Here is a 26,979-nt window from a genome sequence, read left to right on the forward strand (position 1 = left end):
GTGAAACTCGAAAATCATTTTATAAATGGACAAAACACAAGTGCAGGACATTGATGTGCACGTATCAGCTATAAGCTGCCTGTGCATTCATAAATAATAATAAAAAAACTAAAAGTACCACTACTACAATTTATTTAAAATAGGCTTATTGAAATTAATGACGTAACATTAACATCTAGTAGTTTAAAAAAAAACACGATACTGTCACAAACTTTTTCAGCACAAAAGAAAACAAAACACAGCGCCATCTAGTATAATTTTCACGAACTACACCGTTTGACTACCCCCAGCCATAACTCAATAAGTTACGTACACGGTCACTAGGTTACAAATATCTTACGTAATACCGTTCAACTTCCGACAGGGGCGCCACTATCGACTCTTCTCCGCATGCGTCGAACCATAGATTCAGGATTACTGGGACTAACGCGCGGCAGCATGCCGATATAAAAAGAGAGGGAGATATATTTTTAGCAAGTCAAATGTCAATTGCTCTATTTTTCCGTTCATAAAACCTTAGGTGTAACAGAAATAGCTGTATGTTTTTGGTGTTTCCGTCTCTGTCGGAGTAGAGTACGCAATGAGTGGAAAATGTAGCTATTTGCTGAATTATTTACTAGTTCCTTTATTTTCAGTGTGCATAAAATTCATGAATGGCGTGTCTCGCAACCTGTCGCCAGTTTTATTGTAAATTATAATATTAATGTTAGAAAATGATAGCTTTAATTTACTACATAATCAAAGGTGAAACGAATAGGTAGTGTTGCGAAAAGGCGGAGAAGCCCGCAAAACATCGACAATAAAAACACTGGCCGCTTAGGTAAGTTACATTTTTCTTAAAAAAAAAACGTTTTAGCTATAAAACGAACTTGTTAATCGTTTAAACCAATTAGTTTAAGGGATGTCTTAGCTATTTTTTTTTAATTTGTTTATTGAAGCTATGAGAAAGACCGTGATTTCCTTGAAAACAAAACTGCGGTAAAATTATCGATTCAGCCTGGAGCTAATATCGTTATTGTGTTTGGTTTCTATGTGAACGCAATTATAAGAAAAATCAATTTTCTCGTAATAGTAGAGGTCGTGAGTATTTTTTCAATACTTCACCCGAGCTCTAAATGAATTACGAGTACTCACTGGCCATGTTGTACATGATGTGCTTTTTAAAATTCGAATCGTAAACAAAGTGCGGTGTGTTTTCGTAAAACTTTTCAAAGCACGCTAAAACAACATTTGCTTTTTAATTGCTGGCGATTTTTATGTAAATATCTACCACAATGAAATAAGTTTTAAAGTTTTAATAAAATTATTAATCCGTCCTTAACGGTAACGGTACGGTTTTTTAGGATTCCGTACCCAAAGAGTAAAAAGAATTCCTATTACTAAGACTCCGCTGTCCGTCCGTCTGTCACCAGGCTGTATCTCATGAACCGTGATAGTTAGACCGTTGAAATTTTCACAGATGATGTATTTTTATTGCCGCTATAACAACAAACTCTAAAAAAACAGAATAAAATAAATATTTAAGGCGGCTCTCATAAAACAAACGTGATTTTTTGCCGTTTTTATAGATAATGGTACGGAATCCTTCGTGCGCGAGTCTGACTCGCACGGGCCGGTTTTTTTTATACTGCCAAAAAATCTTATATAGGCTGACCACAAGCTGAGCGACTTATAGTTTCACTGATCATGATATATTTTACCTACAGCCTATTTATTGTTATGGAATTAGCTACACCAATAGGGTTGTTTCCATCTACAAATCTTAGGGCAGAATTGTATCCCAATAAATTCTTTTGGATTATAAAGAACACGTTAAATTACTTTTAGGGGACCTGTAATGACCATATTTTTGTAAATATTAAATCTAAAATATCTTTTAGCACACGTCACGTGACCAAACTCGAAACGTCTTTGAAGATTCTGATAACGTCACAACTCTCGGATTGACACTGTTGACAGTTAGGCGATAAACAACAAATGACAAATGTCAGTTGGCAGCTCGTATCTTCTACGTGTGTATGTAGTTATGTGTCAAACCGAAAACTGTGACGTCACACAATTTTCAAAGAGCGTTTTGGGCGCGAAAGCGTCCGTCAAAATATATTTTGTTAATTTAACATATTTAAAGCAGTTTTTAGTATAAAAGTCGAATTTTAGCGCAACTTTTAGTTAATATAGAACGTAATACAAGCGTTTAAAAAAATTGGAAACAACCCTATTAATACAAGATAAGGCCGCTTCGTAAATAGAGTCAAACCAAGATAAGTTGGCAGCGATTTTGATAGCCCAGACGGTTATTTTAAACTACAAACTTCTATGAAATTGAAAAATGATTTATTTAGGTATCAAAATTGCAGTCTATTACATAGTAGAAGAGTATTACAAATGCTTATTAATTTCGCAGTCGACATCTAGCATCGAGTAGCGGAACTCTCAGTACTGCTACTCGACAATAGATATCGCGGCAAACAAAAAGTCTAATGCTCAACGATTTTCAGCTAATATTATAACCAGAGTAACCGGACCTCTAGTTTCAACTCCTACGCTTATTCAAGGCAAAGCAAACTTTGTTACCGAGTGAAACACAAAAAATTTCACCAAGGCAACGCGAGGCAAATACTATATAACTGTAAAATATTACAAATTGAATTCAAGTAATCGCTATTAAATATGTATCATTCAATATCATCATTTAAAAGTCAATTCAAACTGAGGAAACAACTCAAAATGTGTATCAACTTTGTCACTCTTGTGGATAAACTACAACTTTCTCATCAGTTTTTGCAAAATAAAGAAACCCTTTAATATATAATAAATATTCCAAAAAAAATTTTTGCGGCCTACTTTCAGAGTAGGTATTTGAATCAGTGAACTTGCCCCGTGTGCAATCACCCGTTCGCGTGACCACACGTTCCGTTTCTAATGTACTCAACTATTCGTACTTGACACAACGTTTCCGTTAAGTCTGCAGGATTGTTACTTTATTTTCTATGTAATAATAAATTGAATTATCCCAAAGAATCTTCGCGGTCTACTTTCAGAGTATCAGATCTTGCCACGTGTGTAAACACGATTAGTGTGACCACAAGTTTCATTTCTAACATAGAGCCTGTTCCGAAAGAGAAGACTCGTGGAATGTATTAGGTCCCATAATGTTTAAGTCACACTGCAGAATTGTTACTTATTTTGCTTTGTGTATTTTGCAAATGTAAATCCTTCTTCCTCGCGTTCCTCATTGTTACTTATATTGCCACGGCTCATGGGAGCCTGGGGTCCGCTTGACAACTAACCCCAAGATTTGGCATAGGCACTAGTTTTTACGAAAGCGACTGCCATCTGACCTTCCAACCCAGAGGGTAAACTAGGCCTGGTTGGGATTAGTCCGGTTTCCTCACGATGTTTTCCTTCACCGAAAAGCGACTGGTAAATATCAAATGAAAATACTAACCTATTACAAATAGGTGCAAAATATTGAGTTATTGACAAACATTCGAACAAGCTAACAATTTTAAAATTTAGGTACGTGATATTAGGTATAAAAAATAATATTTTAGCGCAATGGACTCGCCAACTCACGACGCCTGAAGTTCTTGACATTGAAAAGTTAAAAAGTAAGTTTTTTTTTCTTCTAGTTATAGTAATCCTCTGTACATATCCATTATGTATATTGTTATAGTAAATAAAATGATATCTAAAGTATTTCTTTACCGAGTTGTAATAAAAATACCTATCTTACATTTTTAACGGCAATATCGTTTATTTCCAACCATAGTCAGAGTTTAGCCAGCTATAACCTTTCACAAGTATGTGGTGGTGAATCGTCGGTTATATTATATGGAGCAGAAAATATTATAATCGAAAAAATATGTCTAAAAATTCGGTCAGGATCATTTATCATGCACAGACGAGGTTTTACGCCCCGATTCGAACTTTAAAATACGTGAAATATTAGGTCTAGATACGATACGGTTCGTATATGTCAGTGTCAAAAGTGACGTTACTTCAAACAAAAACGTAACTTTTGACACTGACATCGTATCTAAACCTAAAATTTGACGTATCTTAAAGTTCGAATCGGGCCATTAGGAAACCACTAATACGTTTGGTGCATAACTTTCGTTCCCATTCTACGGCTATGAATAGTTTTACTGACACACGCTGAAAACGTAGCTACGTCGTGCTACGACGCACATGTAGCTTTGGTTTGTAAAGATAACATTATGTAACCCCTAAAATATCATTAGCAAACGCCTAAAAGAACACGCTTAGTGGTATGGCTTCCATTCCAATTCCGATCCTATTCTAGGGTTATTCCCAGTAGTTACCACTGGTAAAAGGTGGGTTTTTTTTCCCAGTAGTTACCACCAAATTTTGTTAGAGCTCAATACTCATAAAAATAGTAGAAATAGTAAAGTATAAATAAAGAGTGCCTTAATAAATAGTTATAAGTCGATTAGTGTTTCAGTTAACTGCTTTAAAAGTGATCAAAAATATTATAACCGGTGCAAGTGCATAAAATTAAAAGTTAAAGAGAAATTAACGTTTAGTTGCAATTTATCTTATTAGTTGTAAATTGAATGAACTGTGACGTCATCTATTAAATCTGGATATTTGGTCGAGGGCGCTTACGCCGCACTGTACGCACACTTTATATAGAAGCATTGCTGATAATGGCGTAAGTGCCATCGACAATAAATAACGTCACAATTATACGAACGAACAAACAAATCAGTCAAAGACTGACTATTTTTGATCACTTTTAAGGCAGTTTACTGACACAGTCATCGACTAATAACTAATTAACTTATAATTACTTAGACTTTAAATTAATTATTGATTAAGCACTATATATTTACACTGTTTTTATTAGTATTGAACGCTAACCACATTTTGGTGGTAAATACTTAGAAAAAAAATACCACCTTTTACCAGTGGTAACTACTGGGGAAAAAAATCGTAAAAGTAGTTACCACCAAATCGAGTTGATGGTAACTAGTGGGATTTTTTTTCCCAGTAGTTACCAGTGGTAAAAGGTCGTAAACAAATTCCCAGTAGTTACCACTGGTAACAACTTGGTGGTAACTAGTGGGAATAACCCCTATTCTACGGCTACGCTACGAATAGTTTTCGCTGACGCCCGCTGAGAACGTTGCTACTTCGAAGTGCTACGACGTATAGTAGCACACGTAGCTTTGCTTTGTGACAGCGTTTTCACATTATACGATCCAATATTGGATGTCGGATGACCTTTTATTTATTTCATATATTTACCATAAAAAATAACATAATCAATTAAAATTTGGTTTTAAATGGATTTGTTATATCTACAATTTCCATTCTGATATTTAACTCCCCGTTTCATAAATAACGATACTTTTACCTAAATGGTTAATTGAAAGTACCCTCGAGAAATGCTATAAAAATACATGTATTTTACTTTTCTCGTATTCGAAATGAAAAGCAGAACGTTTATCTCAATACAATTTTGCGAGTTTTTACGTTATAAGTAAATAGTTAAATTTGCAAATCTTTAAGTGCGTTCATTGTAAATAAATAATTGTGTGCTTGCGTTGTTTAATTGACGTTTATATTACCTATACTATTTATCTAATTGTAATTTGACGTAATTAAATTTTACTTTGTATAATTGTGTTATTCAATGTATTTACATTGATATTGGTTGTATTATCTTGTGAGCGTTTTGGGGTCACCTGTGAGCCCGCAAGAGCTTTTCACGAATAAAATAAAATAAATAAGGTATAAATTTAATATAAATTTATTAAGGTTACCGAGAAATGGCCGGGCAAGCCATAGTTTTCAACCAAGGTATAGGGTCACTAAAGGCAGGGCTTAGAGGGGCTTGGCATTTGCTGAGATTTGATAACTCTTTTACAGTAAAAGCTAGTGATTATAGACTCATTTCTAGTAACCAACCAAAGCAGACCAAAGGTCTATACCGCCAATTTTAGACGAGATGTTTTTGGTAGAATACAATTTAACTGACGAAAATGGCAGTATGTTATTTTAAATGTTTGCTGGCAACTTGGCAAGCATTAATATCTACATTGTCACTCAGCATAACACTTAGTCTACTTAGCTAATTGTTCTGGTTAATTCTAAAGTGCCTATACGTGTACTCCATCACTAGCAAATGTAGGGCTAAGTGCTTTCCACACGTAAACTTTTGAATACCAACATGAAAGGGCAGTAGAATCATTCAAACCTCCTTTAATATAAAGAACGTTGATGACTGTTCCGTATGTGACAGGGGACAAGTGAAACTAACGGCGGTTGAAATCACACTGGTTATATTCATGCGAAGTGTTACCTTAAGTAGGGGTCGAGGCACCGAACCCGATATAGCTACATTTATACATATATTATATATACCTACTGTTTATAAGATAAACAAAATTGTAGTTAAAATAAATAGGTCTAAAATGCAATTACGATTTGGGATACTTGGAGAACATTCTCAAAATTTTCGAGAATTTCTGCAGACTTTCATGAGAAAATTCTCATGCAAGTTTCCACTTAGAAAGTTCCCGTTCAGATTACTCAATCTCCTTTTAACCGTTGACGACTGTTACATTTAATATTTACGTCACCCATTGGCTTCTATTTCAAGTGTCATTGAAATCGAATCTAACTATCGGCCTGATTAGAAGAATGATTAAGACAAGTTCAATATCTTTAAAAGATCGATAACTGAACGACATGTCAAAATTGACGTTTATTTCGATTCCGCTGTGATCCAAATAAGATCTATCAAAGATATTTCTAACGTCAAAGTGACATTGGTTGCCCGAATCGAGCTGCTTCTATCAATTATACGACATACAAAACGATATCTAAATGAGAACTTATCTAAACCAGAAATTATCGTTAACGTATCTCATTCTTCGAATCGAACCATATAAGAAGGTTTGCCAAAAACGTACCGAAAACAATACCAAGAACTTTTGTTTAAAACTCTCTTTGGCACATTGCTACTTGGATCTGTTTTTCTAAATCATCCAAATACCGTTCAAGGGTTTCGAGCAAACTTTCGAATTTGTATTTGTTTAAGAAACAGAAACTGAACCTCGTAGCATTTTCGTTTACTACCCGTACAGTCAAATGTTTCCCAAATCCTTTGTCTAACCTGTTTCTTCAACTTGTTTAACTGAGGTGGTATTTAAAACAGAAAAAATATGTATGTATTCGATCATTATGTGGAATACAGCAACTTGAATCATGTAAACCATACTTTAAAAAAATACGAATATTAATTTTACCGTGTTTATATATTTTTTGAAATTGTAGTTTTTGTTAAAGGCAATTCGCAGTTATTCCAACAGTTTAAGAGTATACGTCTTAGAAGCAAAATAAATTCGTTTCCTTCCAAAACAGCGCTATTTAGAAAAAATATATTTGGAATGGCACCAAAAATTTTTTTTATAAAATTCCGAATGAATTAAGAAATACAGATGACATGACATGATTAGTTTTAAAAGTATTCTTTTTTTAATTTTTAGTTGACAACTTGACAAAGCATATTATTATGGAAGGTAGAGCAAGGAACAAAATCTCCATATACCAAAAAGTGTCCGACAAAAAACCATAAATAGGTGGCGCTACAATACCTAGAACACTTGAGAAAAAAATCTAATCATAGACAGCGCACTTCACTCCGTCAATAACGCCTAGGTTCTTAGCTACTCTGGAGAGGTTTGGAACTATTATTTATAGGTGACACTTTTTCAACAATTCTGCCTAAGGAGTTACTGATCCTTGCCTCTACCTCAAAAAGTAAAAGTAAGTATCTCTACCTTCCATACATATTATAGTGTAGGTACGTGAATTTTTGTTAGATGATTATTAATGGTAACTGTGCACAGCATGCAGCCACCGTCCATAAATGAAAAATTGTACGCCTTACGGCACAACATAGTGATACAATGATGATGTATATGGGACCTGTACTGATGTATACACCTATGTTGGACAAATAAACGCTTTTGACTTTTGATTCCGCGATTTTTTCATACACGTTGCAATCATGGCCTATCAATGTCGCCAGTAAATTTAAAAGACATGAGTAGGTAATGATCACACATACGATGGATGATCGAGTGAGTTTATATCGATATATCTCGCATTTACAGTAAGATATCGTACTTACCTTCCAGCCATGTCGACCAGCCCATTCCCATACACCTGCGAGCTATGCGGTGCGGAGGGCCTCACGGACGAGATGATGCGCTCCCACACTCTAGAGGCCCACGTCGCAGGGCGCCCTTCCTGCCCCTTCTGCGACTGCTCCGTGCCCCCACCACAGGTTTGTTACATTCCCATATACTTGCAAGTTATGCTGTGGGACTCACGGACGAGATGATGAGCTCCCACATTCTAGAGGCCCATGTCGCAGGTCGCTCCTCCTGCCCCTTCTGCGAATGCTCTGTGCCCCCACCAAAGGTTAGTTACATTCCCATACACCTGAGAGATATGCTGCGGGACTCACGGACGAGATGAGGCGCTTCCACACTCTAAAGGCCCGAAATTGCTGGGAAATTTTCTTTTGTGCATTTGAAACTGTCAATACAAAGTTTTATTACTTGTTTACAGCTACCAGGCCATGTACAGAGAGCGCATCTACACTACCTCACGCCCGAGAGGGAACTTATGGCGTTCATAGATGATCAGAGTCCTGGGTGAGTTGAACTTTTAGTCTTGGTAATCTGTGTCTTAGCTCAATGATTTCATTTTCTGAACACATCGCCGTGATTTTCAACATTTATTCGTATTCTGTGAGTTAAAAATGTAGATCAGACTGAACAATATTCGCATTATTCACAATAGGACTCATGAGAAAAGTGAATTTGAAAACGCACTATGAATTTACGAAAACAAAATATTTTTATACAGCTGATCACATATCAAGATACCTATTCCAGAGATTGTTTAATGTAGTGGGTCTTTTAACACTGTCTAACAAAACTTATGTTTGATAGTGGAAGATCACGTATCACGTAGTCCCTTCCTAACGTATTGCGATATATTCTTTTGTAGGTACGACGAAGACTCAAAGATGACCACAACAGACAGCTGCAGCTACAACACCCCTGGCTCCATAAATGGCTGGCACAGCCCTGAATCCGCCTCGTTTCATAATGGCGCCATCTCCAAGAACTGTCACAACGGGTTTCAGGTAAAGCCTTAATAATAACGACGAAGGCTCGAAGATGACCACAACAGATAGCTGCAGCTACAACACGCCTGGCCCCGTGAACGACTGGCACAGCCCCGAATCCGCCTCGTTTCATAATGGCGACGAACTTAAGCAATTGAAGTTTTCTTTGTAAAAAAAAATTAGTTACATCATCTGTCTCCAGTTAATTACCCCACTCGACTAATATGTTCTTAATTAATTTTATATTCAGAAATATTCATTAAATTCCAGATTAATATTCTGAATTCCAATTTACATAGTAAATTATAATTTGTCACGGTTTTCAGGAGAAAGAGTTCGAAGAGAGGTCCCCAAAGAACATCAACTTGGCCAACGGCTTGAAAAACATCAACACGAGCAACGGGGTAATTCCAAAGAAGTTGAGTCGGGAAGGTTCCAGAGAACGGGACATGGTCAACGGGCATGACAAGAAAAGTACGAACAATTTTTTAGAAAGACTATCATTCTTATGATACTCACTTATGCCAGTTTTTTTTATTTATTCCTACTACTAGTAGTAGTTTTTGATCCTCTCCCAACCCCATGTAAGAAAAAAATAAGAATAGACCGACCCCTTCCCCTAAATACGAAAATAAGGAAACGAAAAGGAAAAGGAACTTAAATTAATTCTTATGTTTCAGATTCCAGTCCAAGCCACAATTCAGGAAGTTATGAAGGATCACCAAACAAGAATAAGGTGCTTATCTAATACCTATTCTAACGACAGTATGAGACAACTTTCTTTTAGCTAAAAATTTAATACATTTACTCTATATTTCACATTAGTTGGGATAGTGGTCGTTAACTGCATAACTAATGATTTTTTTCTTGTTGATTTTAGTTGACAATGGCAAGTGCTGGTCAAGGTTCCCCGCTGAGATCACAATTAGCATTAAAACTAAAACCTAACACACCTAAAAAGTCAGTGCCCACTCCAAGCCCTACAGTTCAGGTAATATGAACGGCATATGATGAAATAGAACTTTTAATTTTACGCGCGAAGCAATTACAAAGTATAGTTTTGCAAGCCCTTTCCGTTAGTAGAAAAAGGCGGTAAATTTAAAAAAAATTTGGCGTGAAGTGTTGTCCTACCATAAAAAAAAATAATTTCGCGCTTTTTGTGCTTTTTGCGCTTTTAGTGGGATTGCTAAAGTATAGTTTGTCAAAGGGCTATCTCATTTCAAACATAGACAGAGGGAGTCATACTATCTTTGTCTTACACTAGTACTAGCATCCAAAAGAAAAGGATGAGTATAGTTTTTATTGTTCTTATTTACTGACAAATTGGTTTGACCAACTATATAATAGCGAACGCTTAAGGCATTTTCTGTAAAAATATCTACTTTGGCTTGTTAAGTTTGTAATATTATTATAATTTATTTAGTCTTATATAATTCAACATTCATTTTTCACCGCATAATATGTATCCCTTATGAAACCACTGCAATAAGGACCGCAATCCAAATGTCAACTCATGACACTAATGACAGTGACAGTTAATTTTTCGATTCAAAACAACGCGTGTCCGCCAATAATTATTGATAAACATTAATTTACTTTGAACGAAATTCGCTAAAGTTTGCGTCATAAAGCAGACGAATAAAAATCTATATTAATAAGTTAAATAACTATATCCAAAATTGATCAACAGTGCCTCCTCTGCGATTTCACATCAACATGTCCTCGAAAGTTAGAAGAGCATATAAACCGCGCTCACTTCGACCTGACCTCTCCTTCCGTGATGGGGAACGCAAACAGCAACACAGCAAACCCGACTTTAACTTTGGACAACCCTACGAACAACACGTTGGACAACCCGACGTTAGCCTACAGTGCGATGGCGATGTCCCCCGGGCCTCATAGCTCGACGTACCAGTGTCCGATCTGCGAGAGAGAGTTCACGAATGGTTCGGATGTGGAAATGCACGTGAATGTGGAGCATAGGGATATTTTGAGTCCACAGAAAGCAGTAAGTTCTTTTTATTCATATTGTAAACTTTGTTTTGATTTTACATGCTGCATTTGAATTATTATTTATTAATGCCCGAGAGGAGTAGAATATCCGTTATCCTTAAATTAAAAGGCCCTTAAAGTCTTTGTCTCTTATTTCTTTGGTAATTTTTTAACATCTAAACCATTTTTTTTCGGTAAATAGGCGAATGCACGTGGGTGTGCAAATCGTGCGCGCCACCTCGGCCGAGGCACGTCTACACTGGTCATTTGTGCGCGAGGAAATTGCCTTGTGCATATGCGCAATGCACACTCTTTGTGGACCCGCCTATTAGCAAACTTTTACACAATTTATATTATGCTAGAACTAAAGGGTATTGACTAGATTTTGGGGACTTAGATATTTAAATAGGAAAAAAATCAGGGAAACAAGGCAACATTGCAATTTCAAGGCTACTAAAGAAGACAAGGAGTTTGAAAGGTTAAAGTTATGTAGTTTTACTAGAAGTAATATTTTATTATATATAGGACCAGGTGGATAATGCCTCCTGCGATGATGTAGTCATGATGGAAGAGAGTCCTGTGAGTAACTGCCCCGTGTGCTGCCAACCGCTGCCACTGTCACAACATGAACTGGTGAGTTCTAGGCCATCAAACTAAAAATAATGAATATTTTATTATACGGAGAGAAATATATATTAAAGTAACTATAGCCAACAAATGTTGACTTCATAGGGAGTGAATCATTATATCAAGTGACATTATATATGGAGTTTACACTGTATACCTTTTATTGAACTCACTGAAGATTTAACCTGCTCAGTCACTCGTCTATCTCAGTGCTATTTGCTTGCTCTTTCCTCGCTCATGATATGAATCAGCCTGCCAAGCCAAACGAGAGAGAAGAACCCTGAGGGTGTCGGGAAAACATGGCAGGATTTTATCACGTGATTTGCCATCTTGGTCACACTTATGGCTGTGTGTTTCTGATTGGTTGACATCTCGCTTTACTCACTCGTAAACAATATACTCTACAGATCCACAGAGTGAAAATATCTCTGCGAGCGAAAGATATGAATTATTTTTAACTCAATGAAACATTTTGCGTATCTTTGGTTAGCAAAGCATATAAGCATTAAAAAATCATCTGTCCTCTAATTCCTACCCCAACACAACCCATTTACTGATTTTCTGGCTTGCAGACAGTCAAATGTTTTTTTTTTTTGCTTTACTGAAAATAAATAACAACAATGAAGTTTTCCATTGTTGAATGATTTTACTAGTTATATAAAATGCCCTCACCAGTTTTTTATAGGGTATTTTATATAATTCATGCATTCTACATTGTGCTAACAAAGCTTACATAAATAGCAGTGGCATAGACATGGTGCCCGCAAGGAAACGGAAAGATTTTAACAGTGTATTCTGGATCGTATTTAGAGACAAAAATGTCATATAAACTATTTTTTAATTCGCCTAGTTTCAGAGTTAATACCAATTAAAAAAAAAAAAACTTTTTATTGTGTTTCACTGCATAACGCCTTTTTAATGACGATAGCACCACTATGGGACCTAGTCTAGAACTTCTTCATGACAGATATCAAAGTGAGAAGGAACACTTTGAATAGGGACCGTGCGCGTTGGAGGATCTGCCATCTTGTGGCCTGAATCGGAACCATAAACATGTACATTTACACGTCACGTGTTTTCTTGTCCATAGTAAGTGCTGCCATCTTGTGGGCTACATCGGAAAAATCTGACGGCTCCTGTGCTGCCTCCACAGTTCATACACGCTCCCTATAGACTAGACTAGTTTTTACGAGAAATAAATGTACGAATTCATATTAAGCCATAAATTTTCCAAGAACATGTACTTATTATGTATAAAACCTTCAAAAAATAAACAATTTTTTTTTTGCGTAATTGACATAAATTTGTATACGATATTTTCCTTTTCCTTCCTACGAGCCTCAGGAATATGTGGTTAATTATTTCCGTTTCCTCGCGGCACCTTGTTCCACTTGCACAAGCTTCAACCAACTCTTTTGGATCTTCAGTGGTCACCAGCCTGGATATATCTCCTAACTCCTAATATTACCCCCTCTTTATGACAACTAAAATAAATTTCCATGTTCAGATTCAGCACATAGAGGAGCACTTCGAGCGCGGCGAAGAGTGCGGCGCGGCGCTGAGCGCGGCCGAGCGAGAACAGCAGAGGAACAGGGAAGAGCATGAATTTCAAATGTTAAGGGTAAATTACTATTTATTTTGCAGTTTATTTTAAGTAGACTTTCTACCCTTGATGATGATAATTATAATGTGTTTTGTAAGATTTAGTCTCCGTTGAGATTGGTATCATCATCAGTGTCTGGTATTTACCGGAGCATAATTTTTTTTTTCAATAGTGACAGTTGTGACGTCGCGTCATTAAATGCGACTTTTTGAGTTCAAACAAAATAAAAGTAGTCCATTTTTCAAGAAACCTATGGAAGTGTGTTCATTAAAGCCTAAACTATAATTAGTTAATATAAGAAATAAATAACTATTAAGTATAGGACATTATTACACAAATTGACTAAGTCCCGCAGTAAGCAATAAAGCTTGTGTTGAGGGTACTTAGACAACGATATACATAATATATAAATATTTATAAATACTTAAATACATAGAAAATACCCATGACTTAGGAACAAATATCCATGCTCATCACACAAATAAATGCCCTTACCAGGATTTGAACCCCGGACCATCGGCTTCATAGGCAGGGTCACTAGGCCAGAACGGTCGTCAAATTAGTATTAGTAATAAAAATATTCATACAGTTTCACTTTTTTTAAGGTTTCAGACACATCCCAATTTAAGATCGGATTGTCTATGGTTTTAGATTTTTTTTTCAATCAAAATATAATTGCGCTAATTCCAGTCTTAACCTACATTTATTGAGTTTGACTTTCCTCATAGTCGAAATGAAAAGAAGAGTGTTTAACTCGGGTAGAAGTAACCATTTCACCCTTGGTAAATCAATCTACTATTTCATCACACTTGCTCGACACACTTGTTCACGGTGCTGAAGGAAAGGAAAGGCCTATTTTGTTCCCGTGGGAGTTATGGAGTGTGAAAAAAAAACTATAACTCTCTAGGGAGTTATAGTTTTTTTTTATTATGTCACTTATTCATACAAACCAAGTAGCACAAATGAGTTTTACTTTTAAAGTACTGACGTTTATAATTTAATATTTTTGTTTATGTTTTAATTATTTTAAATTATTTAATTTGATTAATTGAACAGCTGTTTAAAATATTTTTACATAATTTTCAATCGTGGCTGAATGCCTTCGATGGCTCACCTGCCAAGAAATTCCAATATGGCGGACGAATGTTTGATATGTCACCGTATTTAAGAATTGTTTCGCTTCAAATTTAGTTTTTCCTTCACAAGTGTGATGAAAAACATTGTGTGTAACTCCGGGGGTAAGAATATTTCAAACTCGGGAATTACCACCCTCGTATCCAAAGTTTCACTTACCCCCCTCGTTGCACAATGTACTATTTCCCAGCAACAATACGGCATGGAAGAGGACTCGGAGGGCTACACGAACCGCGCCAGCAACAGCCTGAAGCGCGCCGTGTACTCCGGCGCGCTGTCCGTGGCGGGCTACTACGAGCGCAGCGTCGGCCTGCGCCGCGCCTCCGCCGCCGGCCTCGACGCCGGCTGCTCCAGGACTAGTGGTGACTTATTTTTATTATTATTAATAATTATTAAATCCTTTATTTCAGGCAAAACCCATAAAAGTGTTAGTATTACACAACATAACTTACAAGACTATTGTTAGTACATACAGAGATCACAAACACAGACGTAACCGGATGAGCATAAAATAATAAAATGTCAATAACTTATCTCCACAGTAATTTAAATTGTCCATTAAACAATTACAATTAAGATATTACAATTAAAAGCATTAAATTAAATTTTGAAAATTATAAAATGTATCGAATTAAAATTAAATTTCGTCAAATAATAATAATTAATTAAAACATGTCACCAATCAAAATTTACAAAAGTAGTGTGAAGGCTGATCCATCTTTTTAACATGTGAGTCTCACCTATCTGCAAACACCTTCAGAAGACTACTTACAACCTTACTTGCAACCTATCATTCTATTGTAAAGCTCTAGCCATAGCAGCAGTGGCAGCATGGTTCCATTTTTATGCCCGTCACTTTCGCACTTACATACTTGTTAGAACGTGACAGGTATGGTGACATATAATAAAGAGCCGACAATCTTAGCTCTACAGGATACTTATTATGAGAGAAGGCGTCTCTAGGACCAGTGGTGAGTCAAGACGCTTAATATAACCGTGTGCTTCGGTGTTCATCCTGTAGCAGTTTAATACGAGAGAAGCGTCACGTCCTGGCCGTGGCCGTTGGTCTTAACGGGCGACGCGACGAAGTAGAGCGAAGCGACTAGCATGCCACGTATACCGCGGCAGCGTTGGCGGCATCGAACGAATGGAACATATTCAAATGTTTAAAAATAATGTTTTTAGCGAAAGTGGCTCTTTAGTGCCTCGAAAGAAGCTCATGTTTAGAAAAAAAATACATTCAAAACAAAAAAAATATGACGACACTAGAATGAGTGTAGAAACATTAATATTTTTATTATATAGTCCAACACACACACGCAACACGAGTATTTAAACAAATCATTTCAAAAAGAGTTTTGATCAATCCACAAAAGCTGTGTCCACCGCTCCGCCCGCCCGTGTCTGGGGGCCTACTGCGAAAACCGAAATTCGCAAATTGCGGGGATCTATCTCTTTTACTCTCACTAAGACGTAATTAGAGTGACAGAAAAAAATGCCCGCAATTGACGAACTTAGATTTTCGCGGTTATAGCTCTATTCCCGTCGCCCACCGCGTTCGCCGGTCGCTCGAGTCAATTCGCCAGGAGCGATGGCTCGTAGCACGCTTCTTTCTTCACATTGTTTTTATTTCGATTGCTGTACAGGCAGTAAGTCTTGCGCCTTAGGCTTAAGTCTAAGTAAGTGAAGTCATTGGTGAGCCTGAAACATTTTATCAGTTCTGGTACAATTCTGTTGTAACACAATTTCTCACTTTTGTAATGAAGATAATGCACAGTTCGCTGCAGAGATACCTTACCACTTTTCATACAACTCTATGCACAGTGTATTCTGGCCTATTATTACCCTCAACTATTAATAAAAATCCCTGTTCCACAGGCATTTTGGAGAGGATAGTAGTCCTGAACGCCCAAAATCAAAGCATCGTGAAAACCTACCTCTGCAGCGCCGTCGACCACTACGCAAGCACCTACGGGGACCGCGGCTGGGGCTGCGGTTATAGGTATAAATACCACAGTTTATCGGTATAATTTTATTAATTTTCTTTCAGATTCATGAACATCAACATTTATTCAGCAAATAGGCCACAATGGCACTTTTACACGTCAACATGGAATTTACATAAATAAATAAATATTATAGGACATTATTACACAAATTGACTAAGTCCCACAGTAAGCTCAATAAGGCTTGTGTTGAGGGTACTTAGACAACGATATATATAATATATAAATATTTATAAATACTTAAAAACATAGAAAACACCCATGACTCATGAACAAATATCCATGTTCATCACACGAAAAAATGCTCTTACCAGGATTTGAACCCGGGACCATCGACTTCATAGGCAGGGTCACTACCCACTAGGCCAGACCGGTCGCCAAAACAAAAAAAAAGCACATCGACAATTATAAAATACACTCAACTGGATTTATCAATGCAATGTCGAATTACAAAAAAAAACTAAAATAATAATAAAATTTAAGAAAAAAAAACCAGGTACATAAAATAAAATCTCAAATTATTTAGAGGCCTGTGTAAATACAAATACAAATAATTTTATTGAAAACAGTATAAGTACAGTGTTAGCACTTAAAGACTAAGGATTAAGGATAAGGAAAAGTTTACAAATCTCTTCAGAACTAAAATATTATATAGTTTATCAAATTATCATTAGAGATGTATAGGGTCTCCAAGAGTCAAAATCCTGTATAATTAAAACATTCATTAAGATAAAAGAAACATACGAGAACCGAATGAGGTGTCTCACTGTAATTATACTCAAAGTTACTAAATATAATAGCCCGTGTTAGATTAAACAGACCACTCTCCACAACAGACCACTTAGACCACAAACGCCGCAACCACTTTTTCTCAACATTGTTCCATCAGACCGCGGTAGAAATTATTTGTATTGTGTTATATCCTCAATATTTACCCCCTTATTCATAAACGTCTACTAAAGTTGACAAGCCGCTAATAATCGTTTGTCCCTTTCCGACGTATTGGTATGATGGAAAGGGACAAACGATTATTAGCGGCTTGTCAACTTTAGTAGACGTTTATGAATAAGGGGGTTAGTATTTTTCTTCCTCGGGTTGTGCCGGCATTTTGCCACGGCTCATGAGAGCCTGATGTCCGCTTGACATCTAATCCCAAGATTTGGCGTAGGCACTAGTTTTTACGAAAGCGACTGCCATCTGACCTTCCAACCCAGAGGGTAAACTAGGCCTTGTTGGGTTTAGTCCGGTTTCCTCACGATGTTTTCCTTCAATATTTAGTCTGAATACTGTTTACATTTCTTTAAATATATCTTAATACTAAGTAAACACTATTTATCCACAGAAATATGCAAATGCTCCTCTCCTCCCTAATGCGGAACCCTGAATACAGCAAACTCCTAAGCTGTATGACAGAGCAGGACGGCGAATGTGCGCCGTCCATACCGCGCCTACAACTTCTAGTGGAACGGGCGTGGCAGATGGGCTTCGACACGCAGGTCATTATTTCGCTTCGGTTAATTATTTTTTTCTCACAAGTGTGATGAAAAACATTGTGTGTGCCACGGGCGGTACAATAATTACGAGCTCGTGTTAATTAAGCCCTCGCCTTCGGCTTCGGACTTGAAAACACTTGTTTGTAAATTCTTGTTTACTGCCCTTAATACCAAAGAGAATTTTACATAGAGGTGTATTGTCAAAGGAAATTTTGTAGCGACGTAAATTACTGCCATCTTTCGACACATGATTAAAACTTTTAGAACGCTATTTGACTTTTATCCTTATTCTTTCACGGGCATGTGTTCAATTTGTTAAATATCAAAAAGTGGCGCCATCTAATAGATCAAAGGCCAAAGGTATGGCGACATCGTTTCGAGCGATGGCGCCATAACTTTTAGGTACTGCCCGGTAAGATGGCGACACTTTTTTAATATTTAACAAATTGAACACATATCAGTGAAAGAATAAGGATCAAAGTCAAATGGCGTTCAAAAAGTTTTAATCACGTGTCGAAAGATGGCAGTAAATTTACGTCGCTACAAAGTTTTCTTTGACAATACACCTCTATTTCAAATTCTCTTTGTTAATACACAAAGTAATATTATAATTGCAGGGTTCAGAGCAGCTGGGCTGCAAGCTACATAACACTCGCAAATGGATCGGGGCCTGCGAAGTCGTCACCGTGCTGTCCTCCCTCAGGATACGGTGAGAAACTTGGAAATATATATTTTAGCTAAAACGTACAATAATCAACCGTGTGGATGACAGTGGTGCCTATAGTGGCTATGGAATACTTTAGTTATTTGGTAATTTTCACTCGAGACTCATAACTTTATACAATGTGTTTGTACACGTATAGTGGAGCCGTTAACCACGTATAGTACGATGAATTTTATCGACAAATCACCCCCCATACCTAGGTTTTTTCTCAACCATATTAAAAATGCACACTTCCAAAGTTTTATGGCGCCAAACACGACTGCACTTGGTTAATGTACCATTACGAGTATGTGTCCATTTATCTATCGTCACGTCGGTTGGTAAGAAAACTGATGTATGGAGTGAGCACTCTATGCTTACTCATTTATCTATGCACTGACTTAAATCGGTTTGTTTGTCTTCGGTTTTAATGTGGTCTCATCGCGCAATACGCACATAGCCAATATTAGGAATAAAATTTCAGAACAAAAAAGATAGGTTAAAATCACTAATAATGACACAAGTATCTAGAGTAAAACCAATATGTTTATGCACATGCAGTCATACATATGGTACCCCGTTTTGCCTTAATTGTATTGAAATGTATTAGTCAGTTTTGCAACGGTCCTTACAACATGTAGTGTGGAATTAAAAGGAGTGAAATCTCTTATGGTAGAACTGTTGCAAAAGTGTCCAGCTGTCAGCTATAAATAATAGTTCCAAATCTCTCCAGAGTAGCGCTGGAGTAGCTAAGAACCTAGGCGTTATTGACGGAGTGAAGTGCGCTGTCTATGATTTGATTATTTTGTTCAAGTATTCTAGGTATTGTAGCGCCACCTATTTAAGGTTTTTTGATGACACCTTTTGGTATATGGAGATTCCATTCCTTACCTCCACCTATAACAGTCCCACTTAAAATGACAGTTATGTAACTGCGTTACAAAACTGTCATTTAAAGTGGGACTCTTTTTATTGCTTAAATCGATAGTGCTCGTGATGGGTCTCTATGGTTTCCCATAAAGTTTTAAGTCATAATGTATTGTTTATCCGCATGTTCGTTAGTCATAATTTGGTTTTTCTCAGAAACGCGTAACTTATCGGTATTGCCATAAAAAAAAAACCTAACTAAACCTATCTATAGGATAACCTTACGAAAATCCTGTAAAAGCTAACGGTTTCAGAATTATGACTTATGGTAACCTGACAATCATTACATTATGACTTTCATTAATTATGCCAAAAAAATTGTTAGGTTTGAAAATAAAGTACAGGGTACACTTTTTTCTGAAAATGCCCATATGCAACAAGATGCTGGAGGCAAATTTAAGATTTACTTTATGGAAGGTAGATAAGGTAGAGGTAAGGAATGAAATCTCCATAGGCAGAACTGTTGCAAAAGTGTCCAGCTGTTAGCTATAAATAATAGTTTCAAATCTCTCCAGAGTAGCGCTAGAGTAGCTAAGAACGTTATTGACGGAGTGAAGTGCGCTGTCTATGATTTGTTTTTTTTTTTCAACTATTCTAGGTATTGTAGCGCCACCTATTGAAGGTTTTTTGACGGACACTTGTTGGTACATGGAGATTTCATTCCTTACCTCTACCTTCCATAGTTTACTTTATGTTTGAACAGATGCCAACTGATTGATTTCCACAAACCGACGGGTCCCGACGGCGGGCACCCGGCCCTGTTCGACTGGGTGCTGCGATACTTCACCGAGGACCCCAACGGGTTCAAGGCACCGCTTTACTTGCAGCACCAAGGTATGTAATGGGTGGTTATGGAAACTACCCGAAATTTTGACGTATTAGGAATTACCCGAAGACACCTTTTACGATATGCATCGGTAGAGTCAACATTAAATTATATATATATATATATATTCATTTATTTCGTAAATGCACACAAACATTACACGTAAATAAAGTATGGAAAGAGAAAAACATTTTCAATACATTTTAAATAATAATCAAGGGGTCATCTGTGATCCATTAATTACGTCACACGAATTTCGAGGTGTTTTGACCCCTCCCCCTCTCCTTGTCACACTTTGACAACAAATTGGTCATATTTGGGAAACCCCTCCCCCCTGTGACGTCACATTTATGGCAATTTTGTTTTCAACGAAATCGGCTAATCTAATTAATATATTATCAAAATATTTTAGATAAAAGAAATAATAGTAATATTATAACACAAAACGAATTAGGAAAACCAATAAAAACGATTATCGTTCCAAAAACTCATTATTTAACTGACACAGTGAATAAAAAAAAATCGGTTACGTCACAAAGTTTGTGACTCCGCTCCCCCTTGTCACAACATAAACATATTTTCTTGACCCCCTCCCTCCCCCAAAACGTGTGATGTAATGAATCAAAACTCCAAATTAATAAGAACGTATAATAGTGACGGCCAAAGTGATCAAATACATTGTATCATACTTTTTCATCACACTTGCTCGAAAAAGATCTTATTTCAAGCAGGTGTACTGAAGGACAAATGCCTATATTGTTCCCGTGGGAGTTATGGATTGTGAAAAAAAAGCTATAACTGCCTAGGGAGTTATAACTTTTTTTGAAATTATGTGACGTATTCATAGAAACCACATAGTGTAAATGAGTTTTACTTTAAAAATACTGCCGTTAATAATTTAATATGTTTGTTTATGTTTAAAAATATTTAATTTGATTAATTTAACAGCAGTTTAATAGTACATTACGATACAAGTGCGAAAAATAGGAAATTCGAAACGAGTGGCGATAAATTAAAACACGACCGAAGGGAGTGTTTTAAATCGACACGAGTTGCGAATTACCTATTCGCACATGTATCGTACAACGTTTTACAGTACATATGGCCCTTTAAATGTTCGACACAGTAACGTAATATGCTACTTCTCGCACTAGTGCTATAAAGTAGCCCCATATGTACTGTAAAATATTTTTTCATAATTTTCATTCGTGGCTGAATGCCGAATAGGTCTGTGCCTTCGATACCTAACCTGTCAAAGCATGACAATATGGCGGACGAATGTTTGAAATGTCACCGTATTTAAGAATTATTTTGCTTAAAATTTAGTTTTTTCTTCCCAAGTGTGATGAAAAACATTGTGTGTAACTCCGGGGGTAAGAATATTGCAACCTCGGGTCTTTAATTCCTCGCTTTTATTATTACCACCCTCGCTTGCAAAATATCACTTACCCCCTCGTTGCACAATGTAATATTGTTGCCAAAGAAATAAAGATGTGTCCCGATTTCTTGTCCCGGTAGTCGGTACATAAACGTTGAGTAATTTGGTGATGATTGTTTCCAGGGCATTCTAGAACGATAATAGGCTACGAGAAGCATAAAGACGGCAAGGCGACATTGCTGGTGCTCGACCCCTCACATTCGCCTGCACAAGTGAGTGATCATTGCATATTTACGTCGTATAGTAAGTTTACCCCTGCAGTGTTTACGTGACAAAAAAGAAACAATTTAAAAATAGGTTGTCCATCGCGGTTCAACGCGGAAACGCAGCAAGCGTGATGGGCACCTTTGCGTTGGGAGCGACGCGGGGTGGGTTGTTTGACTAGTTTAGTTTAGGTTTAGTTTTATTTATAGTTAAGTTTATTTGTTAGTCCTTAAGTATTTTAATGATTGTATTTTTTTATTTAATAAGTTTTAGAATAAATATCTTTATTTAAAAATAATGATCCGATTACACTAAGGTCATTCGTTGCATGAAAATCTGGGCACGGAAACCGGTTAAATCGTTATCATGTACTTGGCGCAAAACCTGTTAATTTTGGTATCGCTCGAAAAACCGTTATATTTAAACCGGTTTTTATGAGAATAGTTCTTGCCAAATTAACCGGTTTAGAACAATAAAAACCGGTTTATTCCTTCAGAGGAGAAACAAAAAGTGACGGGGTGGCCTCCAGTAGCGAAGGTCGGATTCGAACCGGCGTCTATATTTACGTGGCACACCACCAGGCCGACCGGCTGTTGCGTCGCTCATCGAATAAACCGTTTTTGTAGGTAACGATAAAGTTCTTAAAACGTTCGCGTTCTTATAAAAGTTCGGAGGAAAACCGAAATAAACCGGTATTTTAAAAACCGGTTCCGGGCCTTGATGAAAACTGCCAGGCAAACACGCCATAGTACGGAAATCCTTTTTGCTCAGATACCAACGCATGACGTAACCATGGCAAGGTGGAAGAAGTAATAGTAGTTTATGTGACTGCTACATAATAAAAGGCATTAAAATACACGAGTGTGGGTTTAAGAAACGAACGAAGTGAGTTTCTTAAAAAGATCACACGAATGTTTTAATGCCTAATTATGTACAGTTACATACACTATTTTATCTACACACATATTATAGACTTTCTATGAAATATTCACTAACCGAAATTACAGCCTCCGTTAGGGCATCGTTGCCAAATCGTTGCTCTCTTGGCGGAACTCGCGGATATGTGGTGGCGTCACCGAAATATTTTTATCGCTTATTTTACACGAAATTTATTCTATAGTTAGTATAGTTACCTTAAAAATAACAAAACATATTCATTTTATACTTAAAACTAATTAAAAGATAAACTGTACGTCAAATGGCGGTAAATGAAAACTTTTTTCACGCATGTAGTTTTTTTATATTCAGAGACAAACTAGAGTCGAGTCCTATTTCCGTATCATTCGATACAAACTAACATGCGAGATATGTCAAAATTGTATGCAATTGTTCATTTCGAACAAAAAGGCATCTTGACTGATATTAGAATAGAGGTCAAATCGAATTGCTTTTTTTTCAGAGATGTTCCAAATTTTAATGCATAGGGAGCGTGCATGAACTGTAGGAGGCAGCACAGCAGCCGTCAGATTTTTGGCGCGAGGCGTAAATATAATGTTTATTGTTCCGATGTAGCCCACAAGATGGCAGAACCTACTATGTACAAGAAAACACGTGACGTGTAAATGTACATGTCTATGGTTCCGATTCAGGCCACAAGATGGCAGACCCTCCAACGCGCACGGTCCCTATAACCAAATCGAATGTGACCCTCTTATTATCTATGAAAACTTGTCAAAATACAGTTTAAGGCACAGTATCTATAAGTTACTCTATGGATTAAGATACGTGCTAGTGCTGCGCTCTGGTGGCAGAACATTGCAGCAATATTCCCTATACGCGGGTCCACCCACACAGAGCGAACATACGCGCGAGGCAATTTCCTCGCGCACAAAACGGCCAGTGTAGACGTGAGGCAAACGCGCGGGCTGCCTCGGCCGAGGCACGTCTTCACTATATTATTCGGAAAATTTTCTTCACTTTTGTTTAGTTACAAATTCAATGAGAAAAAATATGTTTCATTATGATGGTTTGATAAAAACTTTGCCCTTCTTCACAGGTGTTAATCAACACATTTTGTGTTAAAAAATATGTTCTCTTGCTTACCACAACGTCTGTTGCGACAGACAACTCTACGTTCCAAAAGTATGCTTTTAACGGGCTTTCAGTAACTATTATTGTAACTAATATTAGAATTACTTAATGTTGGTACACTGTATTAGCCAAATAGCCATACTATTTTATTAACATTCAAGCCAAACTGTGTTGACATAGACTAATAAATAAAATAAATATTATAGGACATTATTACACAAATTGACTAAGTCCCACAGTAAGCTCAATAAGGCTTGTGTTGTGGGTACTTATGACAACGATATATATAAATACTTTAATACATAGAAAACACCCATGACTCAGGAACAAATATCCATGCTCATCACACGAATAAATGCCCTTACCAGGATTTGAACCCGGGACCATCGGCTTCATAGGCAGGCTCACTACCCACTAGGCCAGACTGGTCGTCTAGGATAGACTAGATAAAATGTTTAGCCGTTACGTTATTAAGCCTGGAATAATACTATATGCTATAGAAGGCTAATTTCTAGCTCGGTATTGGAAGTATATAAAACTAACTATTACTGTTTAGTTCAGTATTATTGCAGCTATCGTGATTTATTTCTATCGTAAATATGATTACAAACCAAGAAACGTGAACAAAATAACGGAGAAGTATGGGAATTGACAAAAACACCTAGCCTAGCATTTTTGCCATTTTTGGCCACATCAAGCGCTGTGATCGTTCCGGCTTCCCTACCACCCGCTTTGCACGCAGCGAATATTGTGGTCAGAATGGATCTATTTATCTGATTGTGTTGTCACATGTGCAGGTGCGACAAGTCCTACTGGGCAGTATGTGCGCCTGCGCGGCTGCGCTGCGCCTGCTCCGCCGTGGTTCTCCCGCCCTGCGCGCGCGCCAGTACCAACTGCTCGCCGTCACCGGCGTCATGCGAGACCAGCAGGAGTATGAGGTCTGTGGTCCTGTAAGGCAGCAAGTTTAGTATCTATAGGGAGTTTAGGGATACGTGAACAGTACTGTTGTTTTATACAAAGTAAAAGCAAATTGTAGCTTTCAATTTGGGAGCATTCCACTATATTGTATAGGTATACATTTGCAGCTATAGTAGTTTTTTCTGTCTCAAAAAATGCTCTGTAAGATAATCATCAACTTGAAACGTTGAAATAATGTATAAACCCAAAAAAACGCGATCATCGGTGAACATGTGTACTTAATTTATGCTAGAAATAAAAAAAAATTTATACTTAGTTTATAGGTTTTCATAATTAAATTTATCGCTCAAAAATACTGTTCAATAATCTAAAGGTTCATGTCATCCACGACATAGAGAAATAAGAAGTAATAGAGTGCTCACTCCATACATCAGTTTTGGTACCAAAATGCTCAACGATTTTCCGCTAATATTATAACCACAGTAACCGGAACTCTATTTCCAACTCCTACGCTTACTCTGGTTATAATATTAGCGGAAAATCGTTGAGCATTAGACTTTTTGTTTGCCGCGATATCTATTGTCGAGTAGCAGTACTGAGAGTTCCGCTACTCGATACTAAATGTCGACTGCGAAAATAATCAGCATTTTGGTACCAAAACTGATGTATGGAGTGAGCACTCTATTACTTCTTATTTCTCTATGTCCACGATGATGACGCGCACATTTGTCAAATTTAGCCTTTAATAGCATGACAATACAAGTCAAGACACGCGTTGTCGTGAATGACACGATCTATAAGATACTTATCCCCTTATTAATAAACGTCTACTAAAGTTGACAAGCCGCTAATAATCGTTTGTCCCTTACCATCATACCAATACGTCGGAAAGGGACAAACGATTATTAGCGGCTTGTTACCTTTAGTAGACGTTTATGAATAAGGGGTTATATCAACAACTACACACGAAAGTAATGGAAATGGATAGTTTTCTAGGGAAACTAACAAAGGGACTGTTTACTAAAATAAAAGTAGATGTAACTAACTTTTTAATTATATTTCAGGCCAGTAAAGTACTACAATCAGTCCGAATCCCATAGTGAAGGCAGCGTGGCTCCGCCATCCTCAACTCTATGCAGGCCACATACAGCTCATTTTCCGGCTGCAGCTCAACACATCTCTATGGCCATTTATGGTATGGTTTTAACAAACAAATGGTCAATTCGATTGTATTATGTATCATAATTATTAATATGCATTCTTTTAGTATTTTACTTCTTCGAATTATTCATATTAATATCATGGTCATTAGTAAATATTTCACGATTGAATTTAATTTACTACCTCTTTATTATTTTGTCAATTTCTTAAATAATTCAATTTTAGTTTACATATCGCAATATTTTCATAATCAACGACGCGTTGTAATAAAATAGTTATAAAAACAATAAGAATACAAAATGTCGGTCGATTAGTAATAAATAAAAATAAATTGTTTATAGTAAACATGGCTTCGTGATATGCCTTCGATATTTAAGAGTATTTTAGTGTTTTAAAGAGTGATATAAATAATAAATAGTTATTCTACGCGTAGACAAGTAGATACTGCAGTATTAAAAAGTATATATTATATTATTATTATTAATTACAGAAATTTAAGTGTAGTTAGTGTTTCAGAAATATTTTGTGTGTGATTACGATAAAAATGCTCTTATTACACACCTCAATAAAAAAAACAATACAGAAAGGAAACAGCGACACAAATAGAGGTAAACACAAACAGGCTTAACACTCTAAGCCTGTTTGTGTTAGCCACACTAATCGATCAATCATCGATCGATGGCATGGATCGACGTTGACATGGAACAGTCGATATAGATCGATAGTTTCTACTCGGCCAATCGA

General features: G+C 36.8%; 1 protein-coding gene across 2 annotated transcripts; it reads left to right on the forward strand.

Moving 5' to 3' along the window:
• The first annotated feature begins 46 nt into the window (after positions 1 to 46).
• Positions 47 to 26,979, forward strand: LOC133526095 (zinc finger-containing ubiquitin peptidase 1-like). Of its 2 annotated transcripts, none has more exons than XM_061862551.1 (18): positions 47 to 820; positions 7,518 to 8,320; positions 8,608 to 8,693; positions 9,052 to 9,190; positions 9,499 to 9,646; positions 9,853 to 9,908; positions 10,053 to 10,163; positions 10,863 to 11,180; positions 11,690 to 11,797; positions 13,299 to 13,412; positions 14,719 to 14,890; positions 16,407 to 16,530; positions 17,877 to 18,030; positions 18,645 to 18,736; positions 20,361 to 20,491; positions 22,045 to 22,133; positions 24,954 to 25,094; positions 26,139 to 26,979. In XM_061862551.1, exons 2-18 carry the CDS (start codon positions 8,174 to 8,176, stop codon positions 26,172 to 26,174), a joined length of 2,166 nt encoding a protein of 721 aa, XP_061718535.1. In that variant the 5' UTR covers positions 47 to 820; positions 7,518 to 8,173; the 3' UTR covers positions 26,175 to 26,979. The 2 variants fall into 2 exon arrangements, with proteins under 2 accessions (XP_061718535.1, XP_061718534.1); XM_061862550.1 differs by having other exon boundaries at positions 8,172 to 8,320.

Source organism: Cydia pomonella, chromosome 16 (genome assembly GCF_033807575.1).
Source record: "Cydia pomonella isolate Wapato2018A chromosome 16, ilCydPomo1, whole genome shotgun sequence".
Lineage (NCBI taxonomy): Eukaryota > Metazoa > Arthropoda > Insecta > Lepidoptera > Tortricidae > Cydia > Cydia pomonella.